General features: G+C 35.0%; 1 protein-coding gene across 12 annotated transcripts in view; it reads right to left on the reverse strand.

Annotated features, from left to right (window-relative positions):
• KCNH7 (potassium voltage-gated channel subfamily H member 7) overlaps positions 1-25,172 on the reverse strand; it is a 471,784-nt gene that overhangs the window by 56,041 nt on the left and 390,571 nt on the right. For all 12 annotated transcript variants that reach the window (XR_011428515.1, XR_011428516.1, XR_011428514.1 and 9 more), the window contains 2 exons: positions 24,452-24,877; positions 8,477-8,876 (listed from right to left, as the gene is read on the reverse strand). Coding sequence is in view for 8 of the 12 variants with exons in the window: in XM_070241908.1 (XP_070098009.1) it covers positions 8,477-8,876; positions 24,452-24,877 (826 nt within the window). In the remaining 4 variants the exon portion in view is untranslated. The remainder of the gene's footprint in view (positions 1-8,476; positions 8,877-24,451; positions 24,878-25,172) is intronic.

The raw sequence follows: 25,172 nt of genomic DNA on the forward strand, positions 1-25,172 counted from the left end.
GGGAGATCTGTAGGGAGCTGAACTGGGATGTGGGAAAGACAGCAATTCTCAGTAAGACAGGCAAGTTGTTTAGTTTGTATCTTCCACAGAAAAAAGACTCAAGCCTAATCTGAGTAAATGAATAGTTAATCATTAGGGAGTTAGCAACACTTGCCTGAAACTGATTTCTATGATCCAAGGAGATTCAAGTGAAAAACATATTTTACTCTTCCTAATTGTAGTATTGGAAATATTTATGCATGCCGTTATGTCTCCAAAGTACCTGTCATGTTCTCAGGAAATAGTTTAGTTAGTACTGAGTAAGTTTACTTGATTTAATCAGAGGGCACATAATCAACGCTAGTTATTTAACCTAAAACACATTACTAGTAGAAGAGTCAGGGAAAACATTCTTACTTAGTTTTTAATAAATACTGTTGTTTTATGCCCATACTGCCATAAAAATGAACCAAATACTAGTTTGGGTCATAAATAGGTATTTCCACTCACTGACAAGATGGCAAAATCTAAATGATAAATTCATGGTTAAATACATGAATGACACCTCTTAGGAAATTTTATGCTAATGGCTTTTTAAATTATAATAAGGCATGAATTCTTTTCCTTTTTTTTTTTTTTTAGATTTTTTATTTTTTTCCTTTTTCTCCCCAAAGCCCCCCGGTACATAGTTGTATATTCTTCGTTGTGTGTCCATCTAGTTGTGGCATGTGGGACGCTGCCTCAGCGTGGTTTGATGAGCAGTGTCATGTCCGCGCCCAGGATTCGAACCAACGAAACACTGGGCCACCTGCAGCAGAGCGCGGGAACTTAACCGCTCGGCCACGGGGCCAGCCCCTCTTTTCCTTTTTTTTTGGAAGCAAATAGAGCTAAAGGCTGTAAGCAAGAGAGAAGCACAAAATGCTAATATTCTGTATACATTATTTAGTTAATGCCCACCATCTGCCGTAAAATGTGAATCAAAAGCAAGTTGGCAGACTATAGATAGGTGTTTCTCTCCGCAACTCATCATTTTCCTTAGCTTTCCTTAATAGGGAGTTCTTATTTCATCAAAATGACTTACTTTAGGTTTAGATACTATAGAAATAAAACAGGTATGTCTTAAAACTTTAGCATACCACATCCAAAATCTGATATGCTCACCAAACTAATGAATTTAGTTGGTCATTGGGTATTAGCTGAAACATGCTGATAGAACAAATACACTTGCTTTTCTACCTATTAAAAAAACTGTAACAAAAAAATAAATTGTACTAATGTGCAATTTACATATAATAAAATGAAGCACTTTTAACTATATAGTTCAGTTATTTTTGGCAAATGTACACACTTCTGTAAACACAATCAAGATATAGACCATTTCCATCACCCCAAAAGGTTCCTGTGTTCCTTGACTACCTGCCCACCCATTTCCGACCCTAGATAACCACTGGGCTCCTTTATGTCTTTACAGATTAGCTTGCATTTCCTAGGAGTTCATATAAATGGAGTTATAACGTACATATTCATTTGTGTCTGACTTCTTCTGCTCACATAATGTTTTTGAAATTAATTCTATTTTGTGTGTCAGTAATTTGTTCTTTTTTGTCGCTGAGTAAATCTGCATCATGTGGCTCTGCCACAGTTTATTTATCTCTTCTGTTGACAGAAATCTCACTGTCTCAAGTTTTTGGCTATTATGAATAAAACTGCCATGAACATTTGTGTACAAGTCTTTGTGTGGGCATTTATTTTCACTTCCCATTTAAACACTTAGGAGTGGAACTGCTGAGTTTATAGGAAACTGCCACACTATTTCCTGAAGTTGTGTCATTTTACACTCCCACCAGCAATATATGAGAGTATCAGTCGTTCCACAACCTTTCGAACATTTGGTATTATCAGTCTTTCGTTTTAACCATTGCAGTGGTAGTATAATATCTCATTGGGCTTTTAATTTGCATTTCCCTGATGACTAATAACATCTTTTCATGTACTTATTGGCTATTCATATATCTTCTTTTGTAAAATGAGTGTTTAAATCTTTTGCTCATTTTTAAATTGAGTTGTCTTCTTATTAGGGGCTTGTAAGAATTCTTGATATATTCTCAATACAAGTCTTTTTTTCAGGTCTAAATGTTGAGAATCTTTTTCTTTTGGTCTGTCATTTGCCTGTTCCTTTTCTTACAGAGTCCTTTAAAAAGTTGAAGTTACTAATTTTGATGAAATTCAATTTATCAATTTTTATTTTATGGCTCTGGGTTGTTTTTCCATTTGTTTCAGTTTTGGTGATTTGTATTATTCAAAGAATTTGTCCGTTACATCTAAATTGTCATATTTATTATCACAAAGTAATCTATAATATTACTTTATTATCCTTTCAATGTCTTTCGGATTTGTAGCTACATCTTTTCTTTCACACAAGACATTAGTAACACGTCTTCTCTCTCTCTCTTCAGTCTAATTGGAGGTTTATCAATTTTATTGATCTTTTAAAAGAGCCAGAATTTATTCTCATTAATTTTCTCTATTGTTTGCTTGTTTTTAATTTTTATTATTTTTATTTTTTCCCTTTCCTCCCCGAAGCCTCAGTGCATGGTTGTATATCCTGGTTGTAAGTCTTTCCAGTTTTTTTATGTGTGCCGCTGCCACAGCATGGCAACTGACAGACTGGTGGTATGGTTCCATGACCAGGAAGGGAATCCAGGCTGACAAAGCGGTGAAAGCATCAAACTTTAACCACCAGGCTATCAGGGCTGGCTCTATATGTTTGTTTGCTTTTTTATGTTTTCTTTTACATAATTGTATATTTTTACTTGTGGGTCCTTCTAGTTGTGGCATGTGGGATGCTGCCTCAGCATGGCCCAATGAGTGGTGCCATGTCCATGCCCAGGATCTGAACCCGCGAAATGCTGGGCCGTCCTGACGAAGTGGAGCACGAGAACTTAACCACTTGGCTACAGGGCTGGCCCCTCTACATGTCTTTTATTTTATTAATTTTTGCTCTTATCTCTATTATTTCTTCTACTTATATTAGGTTTAATTCACTTGTCTTTTACTAGCTTCTTAAGATGAAAGCTTAGATCTTTGATTTTAGATCTTTCTTCTTCTTCTTTTTTAATGCCAGGTGCAGTAGGACATGTTTATATCATAATAACATCTGGCCCTGCAGCCTTTTTTTTTTTTTTTTTTTGGTGATGAAGATCAGCCCTGAGCTAACATCTGTTGCCAATCTTCCTCTTTTTGCCTGAGGAAGATTGTACCTGAGCTAACATCCGTGCTGATCTCCCTCAATTTTGCATGCAGTACACTGCCACAGCATGGCTTGATGAGCAGTGCATAGGTCCATGCCCAGCATCTGAACCTGCAAACCCCAGGCCACTGAAGTGGAGCACACGAACTTATCTACTATGTCACCAGGCCAGCCTCTCATTCTTCTTTTTTAATAAAAACACTTAAAGCTATAATTTTCCTCTGAACACTGTTTTAGCTACCTCTTACAATTTTTGATACATTCTATTTTGATTTTCATTCAGTTAAAACTATTTTCTAATTTTCCATGTGATTTTTTTCTTTGAACCACAGGTTCTTCAGAAGTGTGTTACTTAATTTCAAATATTTGGAAACTTTCTAAATATCTATCTACTGTTCTTTCTTTAATCTTTCTTTTTCTTTTCTTTTTTTCTTTTTTTTTTTTTTTTTTGCTAATTTCTGGTTTCTCTTACAGTCAGAGAAATACTCTGTATGACTTAATACTTTTGAATTTATTGACATTTCTTTTTGGTCCAGAATATGATCTGTCTTGGTGACTTGTTTTCTATCCCAGCATATGGTCTGTCTTGATAAATATTCCGTATGCACTAGAAAAGAATGTGAATTCTGCTGATATTCTGTAATTGCCTATGTATCAAGTTAATTGATAGTATTCTTCGTCTTTTATATCTTTACTGATTCATCTTGTATCACTTTCCTTTCACCTGAAGAACTTCATAATTTCTTGTAATCTGCTTATGATGAATTATGTCAGGTTTTGTCTGTCACTTTTGAAGGACAGTTTAATTGAACCGAGATTTCTATGTTGACAGATTTTGTTTTTCTTTTGGCGCTTAAAGATCTTATTCCACTGTCTTCTAGCTTGCGTTGTTTCTAATAAGAAATCTGCTATCAACCTAATGTTTTCCCTCTGCACCTTATGTGCCATTTTTTTCCTCTCTGGTTGCTTTTAAGAGTTTTTCTCTTTATCATGAGTTTTCAGTAATTTGATTATGATGTGCCTTGGTGTGTTTTTTTGTGTGTGTGTTTAAGCTATTTGAGATTCACTGAATTTCTTAGATCTGTGCTTCATAGTTTTTATAAATTTTGGACAATTTTCAGCCATTAAAAAAAATTTCTTTTCTACCTTGCCCCTCTAGCCCCCATTTTCTGGGAGTCCACATACACATTTGTTCAAGTCCTTGGGACTGTCTGCTAGTTCCATCATCTCTGTCAATTCTGTTTCTGGATTTTTGGTTTTCATTTTTTCACTAAGCTCTGATTAGCATAAAACATTATATTAATTCCAGGTGTATAACATAATGATTAGATATTTGTATATGTTGCAAAATGTTCCCGACAATAAGTCTCATTAACATCTGTCATCATCCATAGTTACAGAATTTTTTTCTCATGATGAGAACTTCTAAGATTTTTTCCCTTAGTAACTTTCAAATATGCAATACATTATTATTAACTATAGTCACCATGTTGTACATTGCATCCCCATGACTTATTTATTTAACAACTGGAAATTTGTACTTTTGATTCCCTTGACCCATTTCAACCACCCCGCCCCCCACCTTAGCCTCTGGCAATTACCAATTTGTCTCCTGTATCTATGAGCTTAGTTTTTAAAAAGAATTTTTTCTTTTTAGATTCCACATATAAGTGAGATTATATGGTGTTTGTCTTTCTCTGACTTATTTCACTTGGCATAATGACCTCAAGGTCCATCCATGTTGTTGCAAATGGCAAGATTAATTTTTTATGGCTAAATAATAATCCTGTGTGTGTGTGTGTGTGAACCACATCTTCTTTATCAGTTAGGAGTTTTAAAAAAAGTTTTTCTCCTGCTTATGAGTTACATTTCCCTACTTCATAGCATATTAATTAATTTTTTAATGGCTGCTGGGCATTGCAAATTTAACCTTGCTCTTTGCTGTGTATTTTTTGTCTACCTTTAGAAATGTTATGCATTGTTCTTGCAGGCAGTTAAAATACTTGTAGATCAGCTTTGTTCCTTTTGAGGCTTGTTTTTTAAGCATTGTTAGGGCTAGACTAGCCATAGTACTATGGCACCTTTTCCTGAGGTTTCTATTAAATATGCTCAATATTCAATGAGGGCTTTCCATCCTGCTGACAAGAACTTGAATTTCTCCCAAAACTACGTGAGCTCTGGAAACTGTTCAGCTTACAGTACTTCTGGTATTTATTTTCCAGTCCTTGAGGAGTTTTGCCTCATGCATTTATGATGCTATTCATCAGCAGACTCAAACGAATATGTAAATAGATTTCTGGAGCTTTCTTTACCATAGCTGCCTCTTCTCTGGTTATCTTGCAAATTTTAGCACCTCAGCCTCCATAGCCTCTGATCTTGTTTTCTTAACTCAGCAAGATCACTGTCATCTGTTTAGGTTGCTTCTCCTTTCAATACGATCCAGAAAGTGCCTCCATGCAGAAAGCTGAGGGTATTATGGGATCCATCTTGTTTATTTTTCTTCTCTCTGGGATCAAATTTCCCTACTTCTGTTTTCCAATGTCTGAAAACAGTTGCCTTGTATATTTTGTTCAATTTTCTATTATTTTTCTAAAAATTTGTAGAGGTATTGTAAGGTTCCAGTTACTCCATCATGGCTAGAAGCAGAAATCTAATAACATTTTTTACATGCTATAAAAACAAAAAATGATCCCAAGACGTTTGTCAAGCAGAGATGGAATACATTTGCTTTCATTTACTGGTTTATTTGTTTTTGAAATTAAATGTGTATGCTATATTATTTGAATAAAAATATAAATGTATATGTTAGAACACATAGATTTAAATATATGATCATAACTTATATTAACACTTATCTAATGACCACTAAAATTTTCCTTTATTTTTCATCTTGAATTGTGTACACCTTTAAAATGAATTCTCTGTACACATTCAGCAGCACAATTAGTAACTGTCTTGCAAATAGTAGCTTCTAAAAATGTATCTATAGGCATTTGAATTATTCATATTTAGTTATATGCCAGTTTTTAATGTTTAATTTTTATTTTCCTTGAATTATATTGCTGTCAGAGACATGGTAGATTGCTTTGTTTTCTACAACATGGCCTAAAATTTTTCCTTTAGAATCAGCATTAGATTTAAAGAAGTTTAGGGATGATGAGAGAATTTGACCTGATAACTAGACAAAATAGACTATAACTAGGATAGGTTCATATACAATATTTTACATTATATTTTTGGATATTGTATTTTATTTTTAAGTTTAAATCAGGCCACTCATAAATCTGAAGAGTATGTACTTGGTATAGAAATATAACCAAACAAAGAGAACCAAATCATTTTCTAACACCGTTGGATATAAATGGAAATATCATGAATAGATATACCTATATACATAAAATGGCTAAGCAAATTTCATGGCATTCTTATTATTGTTAACTTTCAAATCCTAATTTTACCTTTTTTCTTTATTTATGGCATAATAGGTCATGACAGAATTCTCCAGGAATGTCTATAAACTTTTTCTGAGTGACATTAAGCTTTACATAGTCCTGTATTGATTAAGATTTGTAGAACCAAGTCTATTACTCAAATAAAGCATGTTATGTGGAATGTGGATGTACCTCGCTCTACCCAATTAGCTAGAGTGTTTTCTCTTTTCTTAAAATATAAAATTCATCTTCAGGAAACAAATATTCTTCTTTAAGAATCAATAGAAATAGCCTAGTGTCACATTTGAAAGAGAAGGAAGGGAGGAAGGAGATAGGAAAAAAGGAAGAAAAAAACTGTCAATAATCCCTTCATTTAGGGATTAGAGATTGGATATAGAGGAAGTACAGTACTGAGTTTTCTTTAATTTAAAATAACTCACATGATAAACAGTACTATGAATATCACTTAATTCTCACAGGTGGTAAGGATTCCTAAATGGTGAACAGGTTCAACTTCAGTGCATTTTTAAAAATTCTTTTTTGTAAATTCTAACTTTCAAGATGCTGGTTTTGTTCTCTTTAAAAAAATCATATATATTTTTTCTACACAGATGTTTGAGTAATTAAGAACAAACTTTCTTTCCTTGTCTCTCTTTGCTACTTATGCCACTAAAATTGAAAATCACTATAAAGTATTTGCTAACAGTTGCAATCACAGAGCGGTTGGGACTGTGTTTCCTCTGACAGATTCAGTCTCTCTGGAACGGATTTTTCTATTTTTTTCCAGTCAGCTTCATTTCCATTTCCTTCTGGGTGCAATGCAACTGCTGTATTTATAGCCCAGGCTTAGCCCGAATTTGTAGAATATCTCAGGAGTTGTTGAAATATAACGTTATTTGCCTATACAAATCTCACCAAAATAAAAACACCAAGTCAAGTATATGAAAAGTAAATTTTAAATAAGCTGAATAAATTGGATGAATCTATTTAAGTTTTGTTTATTAAGCTTATCTAAGCACATTTCATTAGTCAATATGTTAGTATTTAAAAATCAACTCTGGATCTATTCTCAAATATGTGCACAATCTAAGGATGATACTCTTATTTAAGCTTTAAAGATCCATCATGCTTTTGTCAATTGCTGACTGCTATCAGCAAGATTGTCTTTAGTGGTTCCACAGTGTGATTTCTTAAAAATATTAACATTAAAATATCTTTAGTTTAACACAGAACTTTTTTTCTTATTCTGAAGAATATACTTTACAAACGATGTCCATGTCATTACCTCATTACAGGACAAAGGGCAATCACTTAGACCTTGGCATAATGTCACAGGGAAAGGAATTTTTAGTCAATTGCAGGGAAAATTACGTATATCAAAATACATATATATGTATGTATTGTGTATACATATGCAATCTATATCTATTTACTATATATCTATCTAGTAATGTAATATAAGCTAATCCTTCCCATTCTAATCTGACCTCTGCTTGAAACAGAAAATAACCATTGGTAATAAATTATAGACACTTGTTTACAGCAGTAAATGTGAACTGCTAGCCTCAATTCCTGAATTCCAAGACCCATGTCACTCCAGTTTCATGCTAGTGGTCTCCTGAGGTCCTGAAAGATCTTTGCTGTCTCCCCTTCACAGACAGAATCAGATTTGATAGAATATAATACCCATATATACGTAATCCCATGATCTCCACAATTTTCTATGACATTTTTTGCCTTAGTCTAAATGTTCTAGAGTGATCAATTTTGTGATATTATTTTATCCTAATAGATAACAAAAGAGAAATCTACTTACAGCCAATCAACATGACACAAATTGAAAATATTTTCTCGGAGTTGGTGTTAGGAGACACGTTCCCGAATCCTACACTGGTTAAACTGCTGAAGGTAAAATAAAGTGCCGTGACATATTTGTCTTTAATGGATGGTCCAGAACTTGAGTCACTGTCATTGTAACGTTTCCCAATTTGTTGTCCTAAGGAATCCAACCATCCAATTTTGTCAGTCAGGTAGGGCCTTTCTACATTCCCAATTGCATACCAAATGCAAGCCAGCCAGTGAGCAATCAGGGCAAATATGCACATTAAGAGCATTAGAACAGCAGCGCCATATTCTGAATATCGATCCAGTTTCCGGGCCACTCGCACAAGACGAAGGAGTCGAGCTGTCTTCAAAAGACCAATTAACGTTGTTGTCTGTGGAAATAAACGTGCATGGTCAGAAACAGTTGGTAAACATTTCAATGTGTGTTCCTGTGAATCAAAGCAGGTGGAAACAGATTAAAACAGTATGATAGCATTGAGGGTAACTGTATATTTGAATTAAGTATTAAGGTTAGTTTTTATTTTTAATTTTACACCTGCTTTGGAAAATACTTTAAAAGTGTGTGGTACATTAATTCAATATCTTCACAAACACCACCCATGGGACAGAGATTCTATCTGTCTAGTTTTATGCTCTAACCAAGTGCCTTGCACATAATGGGTACTCAGTGAATCATTCATTCAACAACAAACACTCCAGTGTGTTGCTGGTGTGCCTAGGAAGTGCCACACATTGGGATTATAGTGTTGAACAAACAGACAGTCACTTTTCTAATAGAAAGAGACAGTTATTTACTAGACAAACTGTCTTCTCTAATGAAGGGAAACAAGGTCCACTATTTATTGCAAAGAGACAGATATTTTTAAAACAAACAAATAGTAAGATCGTTTCAAAGATCGAAAAGTGTGATGATGATAATAAAACAGAGTGATATGATAGAGGGTGTTTGGGGGAATGGGTTGGGATTGGTCCACATTAGAGAGGAAGCTGGAGGAAGGTCTTGCTGGGGAGCTGGCATTAGAGCTGACAAAGCCCTGTGTAATGAGAAGGAGCCGGTCAAGCAGACAACTGGGAAAATTATTGGATGATTGCATGCATTCCTTAGGCACTATATTTGAATTCGTTTTTTTCTTCCTAAATGGCTTAAATTGATAAATTGTTTCTGGATATCCCAAGATATTATGTATTTTGCTTTAGGGTGTGATATGTGTAATTAATTGTATGATTATTATTGACCAGGTATCTAATGATAGGACACTTTTATATAATAACATGATACTTAACTGGTTGTTTGGATTTGAAATCTGATAAGTACAAATTACAAGTTCATTTCTTAGGATTCCTAAATAATGTCAACTATAAGTACTATATAATTCACAGGGCATATAATTATTCCATAGTTACATGGTGTTTACCAATCAATTATTGAGTCATTTTATGTGCTCATTGTTGGTTTTTATCTTGCAAAGTACATCCAACTGAGTTAAGAACACATATTTTAATTAAAGAAATAGCACATGCATAACTATCACCCTATATCTATTCATATTGACTTGGTGGGAAAAGAGCACTAAATATCAAGAAAACTCTTTTTATTAAAATTTAGTAGTAAGCGTTGTGGTATTTTCTTTTTCTTGTGTCAGAGTGGTCACAAGGGAAGGTGGGATCCCTCAGTCTCCCTTGAATACTTTTCAGTTAGTTTTGGAATCCTCTAGAAGTGAGAGGAACTTGCTTAGTTGAGATGTGCTTTTTACAATTGGACTTTGCTCATTTGGGAATGTGTAGACAGATGAGTCTTCTTTGTTTCCAATGCTGAGTTATTATTTTTCAGGGTAAAATAAAGAAAATAGCGTTTCTTTCTTCACAAAATTAAAAGTATATCTCTTCTCAATGAATAAATGGAGAGTTTAAGTTAGTGTTAGGTGGTTCCCTGAGAGAAATGTTCCACTATTTGTATTATCAATATTTTATCTTAGTAGTTATATGCTAAGACTTTGTACTCTGCCCATGAACTATACAAAGGAACAGGTGAATTTATGTTTGAATTTTACTTCTGTACCAGTGTGTCCCCTTGGATAAGTTATTTATTTAATCTCAAAGCATCGATTTCTTCATCTGTAATTGTGCATAATAATGTCTCCTTACAGGGTTGTAGATAATACCCAGTAAAGGGTAGCTCTTTGTGTTTTTGTTTGAATATCCCATATGCTTTTGTTTCTCAGTAAACAGGAATTTATATTGTGAGGTGGGTTGATAGAGCTTACTTATTTTCCAAATGAATTACTTTGACATCTAAAATTCCAAATGTAGGCTTTTCCACACTGGCCTTTCTGTCTCCTCAGGAAATGGCAGGGATTTTAAAGACAAGAACACCCTCTAGATGCACTGACTGCTCAGACTCTGGAAACAGGAATTACCCTGGTTCAATGTGTCTCCATTTCTACACTTCACAGCTTAAGTTGTGTCTTTATTTTTCCTCCTAGCTCTGTTACCTATTTACTTGCGTTGAGAAATCAGAAATACTCAGGTGATTGTTTAAAACTTCTTGTCTTTGGAACAAAATTTCTCTCTGACCTCAAAATAAATGAAATGTAATGAAAATCTCTAGATATTTGGTTAAGGAAGTGAAACGCTTCAAAACAAATGAGCTGTTTTAATAACATTGTGATAATAAGTACTAAGGACTCTTCCGGCTGCAAAGATAGTAGAGTAAAAATGATGTTATGAAAAGAAAAGGAATCAAATCTGCTATGTGTGCCACCCTCCTTTCTGCCCTCCTCCAAAGAAATTTCTGATGTTTTTTTCTAGGATTATATCAAAATGAGGTAAAACCTGGATCACAGTAAGTTTCTCTAAGCAGATAAATATAATTTATACACTAACACACAAATGACATCTTTTCTGGAAAAATTTCTTAAGAAATATGGTACATGATGAACTCTCAACCCAACTGACAGTACTTATACAAAATAATTGCAGAGGGAGAGACAGAGGTAGAGAGATTATTAAGCAGTTGTTTGATCTCTCAGTTGCATCATAAGGATGAATGAATAATGACTTCAATGGTCAGAGTGATTCTCTTGTGATTCCGTAACATGCAACCAAGCATAACTACATATGCTAGTTTGACAATGTAACAAACGACTTGGCCTTATTTCTCTTGTTATCAAGATGCTGCTAACACACCTGGGCATTCTTCCCTAGCTACAGTTGTGTACAGCACATCTTGTAGATGACATTTAGGATTGCAATAACTGTTTTCTTCTTCTTCATCTTTAAATAGCTCTTTAAAGATCTAAGGTGCTTTTGCTCCAGATTACAGAATAGAGAGAAGTGATTGCACCAAAATCTCAGAGTGGATAAAAGAAGGAACAATCTCCCCTTGCTGATTTGTTGGGGACTATTAGTGCCGATTGTGTAGTTCAATTGACTATCTTTGTACTATTTGCAAGAGAAAAATTGGACCAACAACTGCCTTATAATATAATTGTGTTAACATCATAATTTGGTTAAGTAAATGTTTTCAGAATGCATGTTTATCTCACAGTATATCTAATTTCATGTAATATCCAGAAATATTATGGAAATCTGTCTCTGTGGATTTTTTTACAATTTTTGAAAACAGAAATAAAACTATCCTTAAAGTTATCACAACAATTTTAAAAATAGTAAAGAATTTTCTCTTAGATGTTACTTCTTGAAATTTTCACTGGTATTAGAAAAATATTGTCTGTTTATTGTTACTTTTGGTAGAGACCAAACAAACATAAAATCTTGCTAGAGGTAGTGTGATTATTATTATGGAAAACAAAGATATCATGAGGGCAAATAAGATATAGAAAGAGATGAGCCATTTTGCAGTAGACTGAAGCAAGGTACTTTGTTTTGTAGTCTGCCCATGAACTATACAAAGGAGACAGAATGAATTTAACAAGTTGAGTCTTCACTTCACCAACACTCATGCCATCTCAGAACTTGACTCCTTTACTGTGGCTGAATGATATTTCAGACTCTTTTTGCCTGAATGCCACAGTAAAGAAAGTCTACTTATTTAAGACTTTTATTTTTAATACACTTTGTCAGAATTTTTTTTAAAAGAAGGACCCTTCCTCTGGAAATTTAATTATTCAAGTTTCTGGGTGGCTGATGAATATCATCCAATTTCAATTTTTTAAAAACATATTCACATCCAGAGGTTATTAAAGCCCCAGATACTTTCTTAGATTGAGGTAGAAGTTAGTTTCCTCTATTAGGTACGACTTTCTTAACTAAACTTTATTTAAAAAATACGTATGCTAAACAACTGCAATTTTGTGAGTATGTTACATATTAGACCCAGATTCAAGAAGACCATGTGATTTTTTTAGTAGACTTTTACAATAGATCAAGCAATATTCTCTTTTAATGTAAATAGAATTCTTTTTGAAGGTTAGAAATTAGAATAGGTGATTTCTTAGCAGTATTAAACAACTCTCTACTGAATAATAAATTTGGCTACAGTTCAGCTGAGAAAGCCTCATCAATTGGAGAAAATCTTATCTCAAGAGTTTTTCAAAATAAGTTTGAAAAATAATTTTACTTTTTTTTAGTAAGCATTTTCAAGAATCTTATATTTAAAATACTTTATTTCAGACGTTTACTCCCTAAAACCTTTGCCTCTGATAAGCAGATAGAATTATTCTTTTATAAATGAGGAAATATAAGTATGTGATCTTTAGTTTTGTCTAGTGTTGATAGAGTGAATCGTCACTGAAACTTTCTACTTAATCCATCATTCTGTCCTGTTTGTCAAGAAATATTTGGGTACAGGTGGGGAAATGGGAACACTTACTGAGGAATACATTTCATAACTCCACACTCATGTTTTGCTTTAGATTTCATTTCAATTCCCTCTAAGCTTCAGTAGTTGTATACACTATTTAATGCATTACTTACCCAATAAAACCCAATAGTACTGAAACTAGGTTCTAATCTTTTGTTCAGCTTGAGTCACACTAGTTCAATATTTCTAAGGACACATTCGCTAATACAATCAAAGGGCTACATTTTGCATGTGTAAAAAACCCTTGGGGAAATCACCTAACTTATCCTTCCTTTATTCATATTGAACTTCACAAATTCCTCCACAAACTATTTGTTTTGAAGAGAAGGAGATTTGACAACATCCCTGGGTAACTCACTCTAATATTTAATAGCCTTTACTGTCCAGACGATTTTACTTTTATTTTATTTTATAATTAAGATTCTACTTTGCTGCAATTTGAACTCACTTTCTCTTTCATTAGTTACAGTTACATGGAAAACTGATCATCAAATGATTCTAAACAGTAGTAGGGAAATGTTGCCATGAATAAACAATTAAGGATATTATATTTTTAAAATGGGAATTAAACTTGATCTGAGAAATATTTAACCAAAAATTGTACCATATACCATCTCTAGCAAATCATAATCAATCAATCACATGCAAATGATGAATAAATGATCAACTTAACACAAAATGATTTTTTTTTGATGGAATGTTTTTCTATTTCCTTAGTTCAAAAATTACTCCACTGGGGATCCTATGTCCCTCATTTGTCACATCACAGATTTTTGGAGGCATGACCAACAGCTTCAAATACAAGCCAATGGGCACTTATGCTTTAACTCCCAAGAACAATGTAAAGAGAGAGAGAGTTACTTTATGGGTAGACACAGATGTGCAAACAGGTCTTCAAAATGTGCTTTGTTATTTAAATTTGAAGATGAGTATGTCCGATGTTTTAGAAATTTACTTCCAACAAACTAATGAATAGCTGCTGTAAAGATCAGCTTCAGAAAGAATAGTGACCAGATGACCAGAGTTTCTATACGTATGCCTGCTAAGTTTTCCCTTGTGTCCTTTCCATGATTCATCTGCCAGACTAGTAAAGCAAACATACCAATAAGGGCAGAAACTCCTCTTTTCTATTAGAACTTTTCTTCAAAGAGCACCGTATTTACTTAGGTTTCAAAGGCCTTTCTTGCCTGCATTCATGATTCACGAAAAATAACAGTGAAGTGTGAAAGGAGAGAGGTCAACAGAACAAGTAATTAATCAAAATAATATTAATTTTCAGGAAAGGAAGAGGTTTTTGAAGCAGGCAACTAAACAGAGTACTCTAGATTATTAGTGTTACTATCTCTGAAACTAAGATTTGCCACAGATAAGCACAATATGGGAAAACTTGTGGTAGACAACGAAAAGTTGACTTTCTGGAGACTGAGCCAATAATATTGTTCCTTTGCTTCGATGATATGAAGGTAATTTGCTGTAGGTGGCATGATGTTTGATGATACAAAAATTAAGAAATAGTCTTTTCCCTGGTTATCTGGATGGCATTAACATCAGGAAGATATTAATGACACAGGCAAGCCCAGTTATTGCTAGTATTCATTTTCTTTAACATGTTTGTTTAACATTATAGAAGATGCTCTAGTTATTAGTAGGAGATTTGAATTTACTTAAACTAAAAAATGATTATTTTGAAAAAAATGATCAATTCTGCTCACATGTCTGCTTTAGTAAAAACATATATGCCAAGCTATACTCAGCATTGCTAACATACATGTTTTATAGATAAAATAGTATAAATCCAAAATTTGAATATTTCTTCTTCTCCAGAGTTAAATGTAAGTACCATTAAAATGTCACAGTAGCTTACCATTTAGGGAAATTGGCAAGGAAGACATTAATGTTTAATTAACATTGACAAGATTCTTTTCTCTAAGGTCATCCATGATGCTGTGATGCATAGAAGAAAACATTTTAATAATCAGTTAAAATTAAGCAATTAAGAAATCATGACTGTTCTTATATTTAGTTGAGAGTTACTCCTTCACTTGTTTATTTGTGTATTTATTTTATAGAAATGTTCACCTGTGAGCACATGAAAGTCCTCTCCTGGACTTCCTCTTTGTCCCAGATAAGGCCACCAGATCTTGTATATCTAACCAACAGAATCATTCTTGCCACTTTTAAAACTGCAGGTTTCAAGGCTTTACCTCAAATCTACCAATTATGAATCTCCAGACTCTTTCTAAGATCCACACAGAAATTGATCCATAGTCCTGATGCAGAAACACTGATCCAAACCAACATTTGCCGTGATTATATTTAATTTATAATTAATCTCATTTCTTTTTCTTAAACTCGCATATATATCTCTCTAGTTGCTCATGCAGTGCCTGACTTGCCTACATGCCATCTGTACACGCATGACTAATAGGTATGTCAAATTTAACATGGCCCAAACAGGAATTTTCCCCCCATAAGGCATCTTCTTCTCTCTAGGTTTTTCCCATCTGGATAACTACGTGACCATCTACAAAAGTTGCTTAAGCCCCTTCCCCTCCAAATAAAATGTTTCAAACAAGAAAAAAGAACAATAACACAATCTTTGAACCATCATTATTCTGCTTTTTCTTTACTCCTCCACCAATACTAACCCATCAACAAGACCAAACAGCTCCCCTCTAATATATTCCGAATGTATCTATGTCTCTTCACCTCTATTGCCACCCTGCAGTCCAAGCTGTTGTTGTTTTGTTTCTCTTACATTATAGTAAAGGCTCTAGAATTTGTTCTCCTGCTTCTACCCCAACTAAGCTGTCTACAGACATCAGCTGTGAGGTCTTTCAAAATGTCAATCAGATCATGTCATTCCCATCCAGAAGGCTACCATTGCAGCCAGAATAAACACCAAACCCCAGGGCTTCATGTGATTTGGTCCCTGCCTCTTTATCCTCATATTTTAGCACTCCACCCCTCACTCACCGTGAGGCAGTCCAGTGGTCACTGGCCTTCTTTCTGTTCTTCTAACTTGCCAAGCTTGTTCCTCAACTGGGCCATTTTCACTAGTGTTTTCTTTTGCTTGAAATGCTCTGCATGAGACTGTTTCTTCTGGTCAAGTCTCAGCTCAAATGGCACCTCCTCAGTGATCCTCCCTAATCTCCCCATCCAAATTAGCCACCCACCCAAGTTATTCTGCACCGTGTGCCTCTTTCTTCTCAGCTCACAAACATCTTAAGAGGAACAACAAAAACAATAACCCTTGCCTTCACCATGTGCAGGCTTCTAATACTTTCCTTTTATTACCAAGATTCTAGCAAGAAGAGGCCCTACCCATTTTGTGTTAATTTCTGAAGCCACTTTAGTTTGGTTTGTGGCCACCATCTGATCCAATTAAAATCAACACACATGGAACTGACATATCCAGTGACTTATTTTCAGTCCTCATCATACTTCATGTTTTTACAATATTTGACATCCTCTTCTTGAATTTTCCTTCACTTCCTAGCAGAGTAAGGCAGGTAGAAGTTCTGTAATGCCTAGAGCTGTCTCCAACAACAACAAAAAAGTGTCTTGTGTATTATATAACTTTTCAATGTCCCACAGTCATTTGTATAGGTGAACAGCAAATTTATAGTTACTGAGCCTTGAAGCTAGGTTTTACATATAAAGAGAAATTCATTTTTGTACATTTTAATATTCATTAAAATTTCCAGGAATTTAGCTATCATGTGCATTGAGAGATGATTACCTTTTTTAGTTTGGATCTTCACTAAGAGTTGTTCACTGTTTCAGAAAATTACATCTTCAATGACAACAGGTCTTGTGGAATTTGTATACTGTGTGATATGCAGCACAGCCATAGCAGTCTACATTTGTAGTTATGACAGTCACAACATCTCTAGGTGTGTATAAATGTTAATATATGCATACATATGCATATATACATATCTTACCTATATATGTATGTGTATACATATATACATATATAAGCACATACATACATATATATTGAACCCTTATGTTAAATACAAATATAAAGAAAGCAGCAATATTCAGTTTAATATTGAATTTATTGTTTAAAAATGGACCTACTCATTACAACTAGGTACAAGCATCTGATGACTTCATTATATGATTTAATGTAGATAAGTCTGAAGCATTTACATATTCAACTATTTTATTATGAACATTTCTTTTATTTCTCTTTTATATTAAGGATGGGCATTATATATTACATTTGTGACATTATGTGTGTAAAAAGACTATATTATCTATGACTTATTTAACAATAGTAAAAGAGGACACTGTATAATATTTGTTATATTGGGTCTGACAGAGCTGGGAACCAACACTTTATAGCTCCATGCCTCTAAAGGACTTCCCCTCTAACCAGCATGACCTTTCTACCTGGAAAACTTCCACTGGTCATCAGGAACTCCTCCTTCTACGCTCACATGTTCCTTTGTACATGGCACTATCAAAGCATTTATCAGATAGTATTCTATCTGTTCATCTGCTGCTCTCCCATCTGAGACTGCAAGCTCCCAGACAGTGGGGTCCTCGTCTGACTCTTTCATATAAACCCAAGGTCTAGCACACCGGCACATAGTACATTCTTAATAAATAGTTAGAGAATGAATGAACCTACTTGAGGAGGGGGTTACCATAATCCTTTCTGGAAATGGTAAAATGAATTAAGTAAATTTTCATTAAAATTTATAGAAAATTTACATGAAACTCTAGTTGGTAAAGCAGATAAAATCAAGCTACTTTTTTTTCTAGCAGACGTGGATGGCTCTGAGTCTTATCAGACTGTCTTGCTGTCAACTCTTGAGGGCCTCTGAGACTTTCTCAAGCATCTCCATGAAACCCCAGGCTGGAGAAGATTGGACTAGATGATATCTCATCAGAGTGACCTCTAGCTTAATGATTTTGAGATTTGTCATTTAATTTTGGGTGGAAAGTCCCAGACTTATTTTTTCCTTCCTATTTATGTGATGAAACTTCCCAAATTTGAGTATAAGATCTCTTTTCTCTGGAAGCATTTCTTTTCTTCTTTTTGGCAGAAACAAAAATGGATGCTGTATATTTTTAATACTCATTACATGACACATTATACACTTTTGGAAAAATTTTACTCTGAAATATCATTATGTCCTGAAAAGCCTGATATAGTTATATAACCTAGTTTACGTATAAAATAAATATCTTCATTGTCAGTCTTGAAAAACGTATGAAGTAATGCAATCCATGACTAGTCTTGTTGTTATCCTTCATAGCTGACCTAGCCTGATATCTGACTCCCTTATGCTCCTTCCAGACTCACCCCTCCACTTGCTATTCTTGATGCTGACATACTTTACCCTTCTCACTTCTGATAGATGTGAGGTGATATCTGATTGTGGTTTTGATTTGCATTGATGATTAGTGATGTTGAGTATCTTGTCATGTGTCTGTTTGCCCTCTGTATGTCTTCTTTGGAAAAATGTCTATTCAGGTCCTCTGCCCATTTTTTAATTGGATTGTTTGTTTTTTGATATTGAATTGTATGAGTTCTTTATATATTTTTGATATTGACCACTTGTGGAATGTATCATTTGCAAACATCTTCTCCCATTCAGTAGGTTGTCTTTTTGTTTTGTCAATGATTGCCTTTGCTGTACAAAAGCTTTTTAGTTTGATGTAGTCCCATTTGTTTATTTTTGCTTTTGTTGCCTTTGCCTGAGGAGACAGATCCAAAAACATATTGCTATGACTGATGTCAAAGAGCTTACTGCCTATTTTTTCTTCTAGGAGTTTTATGGTTTCAGGTCTTACACTTAAACCTTTAATCCATTTTGAGTTTATTTTTGTATATGGTGTAAGAAAGTGGCCCAGTTTCATTCTGTTGCATTCAGCCATTCAGTTCTCCCAACACCATTTATTGAAAAGACTGTCTTTTTTCCACTGTATACTCTTGCCTCCTTTGTCGTAGATCAATTGACCATATAAATGTGGGTTTATTTCTGGGCTTTCTATTCTGTTTCACTGATCTATGTGTCTGTTTTTGTGCCAGTACCATGCTGTTTTTATTACTATATCTTTGTAGTATATTTGAAATCAAGGAGTGTGATACCTTCAGCTGTGTTCTTTGTCAAGATTACTTTGGCTATTTGGGGTCTTTTGTGGTTCTATACAAATTTTAGGATTATTTGTTCTAGTTTTGTGAAAAATGTCATCGGCGTTTTGATCGGTTTTGCATTGAATCTGTATATGGCTTTGCATAGTATGGACATTTTATCAATATTAATTCTTCCAATCCATGAGCATGATATATCTTTCCATTTATTTGTGTCATCTTTAATTTCTTTCATCAATGTCTTATAGTTTTCAGAGTACAAGTCTTTCTCTTAAATTTATTCTTAGGTATTTTATCCTTTTTTATGCAATTGTAAATGAGACTGTTTTCTTAATTTCTCTTTTTCTAATTGTTTGTTATCAGTGTCTAGAAATGCAACAGGTTTCTGTTTATTGATTTTGTATCTCGCAACTTTACAAACATTACTTTATAAAATGCCCTTGTCTCTTGGTATAGTCTTTGTTTTAAAGTCTATTTTGTCTGATATAAGTATTGCTACCCTAGCTTTCTTTTCATTTCCATTTATATGGAGTATCTTTTTCCATCCCTTCTCTTTCAGTCTGTCTGTGTCTTTAGATCTGAAGTGAGTCTCTTGTGGGCAGCATATAGATGGGTCTTGTTTTCTGAATCCATTCAGCCACCCTTTGTCTTTTGAGTGGAGCATTTAGCTGATTTGCATTTAAGGGTAATTATTGATAGGTATGTACTTATTGCCATTTTGTTCATTGTTTTCTGATTGTTTTTGAAGTTCTTCTTCTTCTCTTGCTCTTTTCTCTTGTGATTTAATGACTTTCTTCAGTGTTATCTTTGTATTCCTTTCACTTATTTTTTGGGTATCTATTATAGGTTTTTGATTTGTAGTTACTAAGAAGTTCATATCTAACAATTTATGTATATAGCAATGTACTTTAAGTTGGTGGTTGCTTAAGTTCAAGTGCATTCCTAAAGCACTACATTTTACTCCCCCCACCACATTTTATGTTTTTGATGTCATATTTTACATCTTTTTGTGTATCCCATAACTAATTATTGTAGATATAGATGATTTTGTTACTTTTGTCGTTTAACCTTCAAACTAGCTATATAGATGGTTGATCCACTACCTTTGCTATACGTTTGCCATTACCAGCGAAATTTTGTCTGTCATAATTTTCTTATTTCTAGTTACAGCTTTCCCCCCCATTTAAGAGGTTTCTTTAGCATTTTTTGTAAAGCCAGTTTAGTAGTGATGAATTCCTTTAGCTTTTGCTTGTCTGGGAAATTTTTTCTCTCTCCTTCAGTTCTGAATGATAATCTTGCTGGGGAGAGTATTCTTGGTTGGAAGATTTTTCCTTTCAGCACTTTGAATATATGGTGTCAATCCCCTCTGGTCTGTAAAGTTTCAGCTGAAAAATCAACTGATAGTCTTGATGGGGAGGAGGGGGAGTTGCCTGTATGTAAGTGTTTTTCTCTTGCTGCTTGTAAGATTCTTTGTTTATCTTTAACTTTTGACATTTTAATTATAATGTGTCTTGGTGTGGATCTCTTTGGGTTCATCTTATTTGGGACTCTCTGTGCTGCCTGGACTTGGATGTCTGTTTCCTTCACTAGGTTGGGGAAGCTGTCAGCCCTTATTTCTTCAAATAAATTTTCTGTCCCTTTCTCTCTATCTTCTCCGTCTGGGATCCCTACTATGTGAATGTTAGTATGCTTGATGTTATCCCCAAAGTCCCTTAAGCTATCATCATTTTTTAAACCTCTTTTTTCTTTTTGCTGTTCTGATTGAGTGATTTCTACTATGCTGTCTTCCAGATAGCTTCATTCTTCTACATCATCTAATCTGCTGTTGATTCCCTGTAGTGTATTTTTCATTTCAGTCACTGCATTCTTCAAGTCTGATTGATTCTTTTTTATATTTTCCATCTCTATTGAAGTTTTCACTGTGTTCATCCATTCTTTCCCCAAGTTTGGTGAGAATTTTTTTGACTATTACTTTGAACTCTTTATCTGGTAGATTGCTAGTTTCCATTTAGTTTTGTTCTTTTTCTGAACTTCTTGTCTGGTTCTTTCATTTGGAACATATTCCTTTGTCTTCTCATTTTGCCTAACTCTCTGTTTCTTTCTCTATATTAGGTACATCAGCTACATCTCCCAGTCTTAAAGATGTGTAGGAGGGTTTGTGTAGAAGGCGTCATATAGGGCTTAATAGTGCAATACCCCCTGGTCACCAGAGCCAGGTGCTCCAGGTTTGTTCCTTGCGTAGGCTGCATTTGCCCTCTTGTTGCGGCTGGGCCATGACTGCTGTGGGCACACTGTGTGCAGGGCTGGCCCCTTGGGGCAGGAACCACTTTGGAGGAGTGTTGGCAGGGGCAGGTCCACAGGGAGCACTGGGGCGGAGTGAGTGGTGCTAGAAAGGTAGATGGAGAATGACAGAAATGGCTCTTGCCAGGGGTAGAAGGAGAATTAAAAAATGGCGCTCACCAGCACTTCTGTCCCAGGAGAAAGTTCCAACAGATCCTTGCCCCTCCAGCACATGCCCTAAAATTAGTCAATGAATCTCATTCATGTATAACTCAGGCACTTTTCAAACTGCTGTCTCTACACTGGAACTTGGAGTGAGTGAGTTTGTGTGCATGTCTTTTTTTTTTTTTTTTTGAGGAAGATTAGCCCTGAGATAACATCCATCACCAATCCTCCTATTTTTGCTGAGCAAGACTGGCCCTGAGCCAACATCTGTGCTAGTGCATGGCTTGATAAGTGGTGCATAGGTCTGCACCAAGGATCCAAATTGGTGAACCGCAGGCCACCAAAGCAGAAGGTGCAAACTTAACCACTGTGCCACCAGGCTGCTCCTGCACATGCCCTTTAAGGGTGGAGTCTTGGTTTCTTATAGCCCTCCGGCTCTCCCTAACATAAGCCCCACTTATTTTTAAAGCCAGACCTTGTAGGAACTCATCTTGGCTCAGGTTCCCAAGGCTGGGGAGCCCAATCTGGGGTTTTGGCCCCTCACTCATCTGGGTAGACCTCCATGGTTATGATGTCCGTCCCACTTGTGGATCAGGAGCCTAGGGTGTGGGTCCTGACCAGACCATGTTTCTGCCCTCCTGTATGTCTCAATGTGGCTTTTTCTTTACACCCTTAGTTGTGGAAAATCTGTTCTGCTAGCCTTCAGGTCATTCTCAGAGATAGTTGTTCTATATGTAGTTGTTGTTTTGGTGTGTCCCTGGGAGGAAGTGAGCTAAGGATCTTCCTACTCTGTTATCTTGATCTAATCCTGGTTTGATTGTTATTGATTAAATATCATCAGTAAATCAACTTTCAACAATTCTATTTGCCTATTTATTTGTCTACCCATTCTTTCATTTCACTAAGCTGAAAGTAATTTGCTGTTGGTGTATATATTTTAAAATTTGAACAAGTGAGGTTTTACTCTATTGTTTATCAATAAGAACTTATTTGGTGTAATTACATGGATCACCTATTGTAAGAAACTTGTAGAGATAAATATCAAAAAGAAAGTATTTCCCTTTTGGGGCCAGCCCCATGGCCAAGTGGTTAAGTTTGCGCGTCCGCTTCAGTGGCCCAGGGTTTCGCTGGTTTGGATCCTGGGGGCAGACATGGCATCGCTCATCAGGCCATGCTGCAGCGGCATCCCACTCACCACAACTAGAAGGACCCACAACTAAAATATACAACTATGTACTGGGGGAGGTGGTTGGGGAGAGAAAAAGCATAAAAAAAAGAAGATTGGCAACAGTTGTTAGTTCAGGTGCCGATCCTCTTTTTTTTAAAAAAAGTATTTCACTTTCTTGCATTTTAATTAAAAACCAAAGTTAGGAGTATCTAACAGTAAAAGTTCAAGTAATTTAACAGTAGTTTATTTTTTCCCCAGTATTTGGCTGAGTTTCACATGTATTATCTCATTAGAGTCTCAAATGAAAAAAAAACAACTTAGGCGAAAGTGGTATTATCCTTACAGGGGAGGAGCGTCAGGCTTGAGACTTTGTCTAAGGTTTGCAGAATCCAGGAAGAATGTACTGTTTTATTGCCCTGCTCTTAACTGACACACAGTTTGATGGACTTGTTCTGTAGGAGAGGCTTTGCTTCTAAGCCTATTGGTTCCCATTGGCAGAGGAGGATTCTCTTGTCCTGAAACCTTAATTGATCAGGAAGCAACCATCTGCAGAGGGCATTTTTGACATTTGATCTCCTCTTGAACAACGGTAATGAAAGGGATGGCGAAGGGATGAGGGGTTCTAAGGTAGAAAAAGATCTTGAGTTTTTAAAATTCAACCCACTGAGGTTATATTTCTCAGCCTACTCCCTTAGAACTACTTTCACATCTTCTTCAAATCTTTCCATTACAGAATCCAGGAAACTTATCTACAATAAAAGTTAGTGGCAATTAAATGGAGGTGACTTTGGAAGAACTTAACTTCTTTTGGATCAAAGAACCCTTTGAGAATCTGCTTAAAGTTACGGACTCTTTTTCCTGAAAATGCGCTATACATATACCTGTCAGATTTCCTCAAAGTTTCCAACTCTATGAGGTACTGGGAACACAAGAAGTATTTTCTAACCTAGATATTAATTAAGAGAGTTTTGAACAACACTTTTCAGAAGATGCCTCTTCCATGTAAGCTGAACATAAAACAAGTCGCTGCGGTCCCACACCACAATTATGAGTTAAGAAAGAAAGAGACATCTTCATCTTTGACAGTGCTATACCCACGAAGTTGATATGTAGATTTTACATCCTGGGAATGTACTATGTGCTAGGAAACGCTTGTCTCAAAGTTTAATTTGTTGATTACAGGATGAATTCTTTTTAGTACCACTTAGCAAAAGTAGAAGGAATTGTGAATATTTGAAATGACAAAATGGTTTCCTTTCATTTTATAGCATTTCCAATTGAAAATGACTCTCATCTGAGATAGAAGTTTGTAAAGCAACTATTTTTTTTTTGCAGTTAAAATAGATTCACTTTTATAATTGCAATCTTTCAGAAAATAAGATTCTTAAGCAGCTCTTACCTCATCAGAACCAGATCCAAAAATCAGCAAGTCAAAAGGAATTGCTGCAACCATGTCAATCAGGAACCAGCCTTTGAAGTAGTGTATTGCTATTTTGGCCGGATCACTTACCACTTCTTCATTCTGATTTACATATGTTGTTCGGAAGTTTATTAGAATATCTATGATAAACATAATATCCACAATCAAGTCTACTACATTCAAAGGGCTACAAGAGTAGCCACATTCTCGTCTTTTCTGTTCTTCTCTGTCATTGAGGAGAAAGGCTGCTGAGTAGGGAGTGAATATAGCAGTGTATATGACCAACAGTAGAATAAGCCAATCCCACACTGCCTTGAAAGGACTGTAGTGCAATATTGTAAACTTGTTGATGCGTGGCGTCTGCAGTTTATATTCTGGTAGGACATCTGCTCCCAAAGAGAGAACCTGAATATAGAAAAGAAAATTGTATAATACATAAAAGTGCCATTATTTAATTTCTGAACCTATACAAATATAAAGGTAATTATACAGCAAAATCTATTAGAAAGAATTCATGTAATTGTGAAGTGTGCATGACAAACACATACATTTAAAGGAATCCATATAAACTTTCACTATGCAATATATTTGATCTGAGAAAATCTCATTGGTATTTCTTGATAAATATGATTTTCACTGATAAATAATGAATACTGTCACTGAGATACCAAGGAATGGTTACTGGTTCCTTTGGAACATG

This window comes from Equus caballus, chromosome 18, assembly GCF_041296265.1.
Source record: "Equus caballus isolate H_3958 breed thoroughbred chromosome 18, TB-T2T, whole genome shotgun sequence".
Lineage (NCBI taxonomy): Eukaryota > Metazoa > Chordata > Mammalia > Perissodactyla > Equidae > Equus > Equus caballus.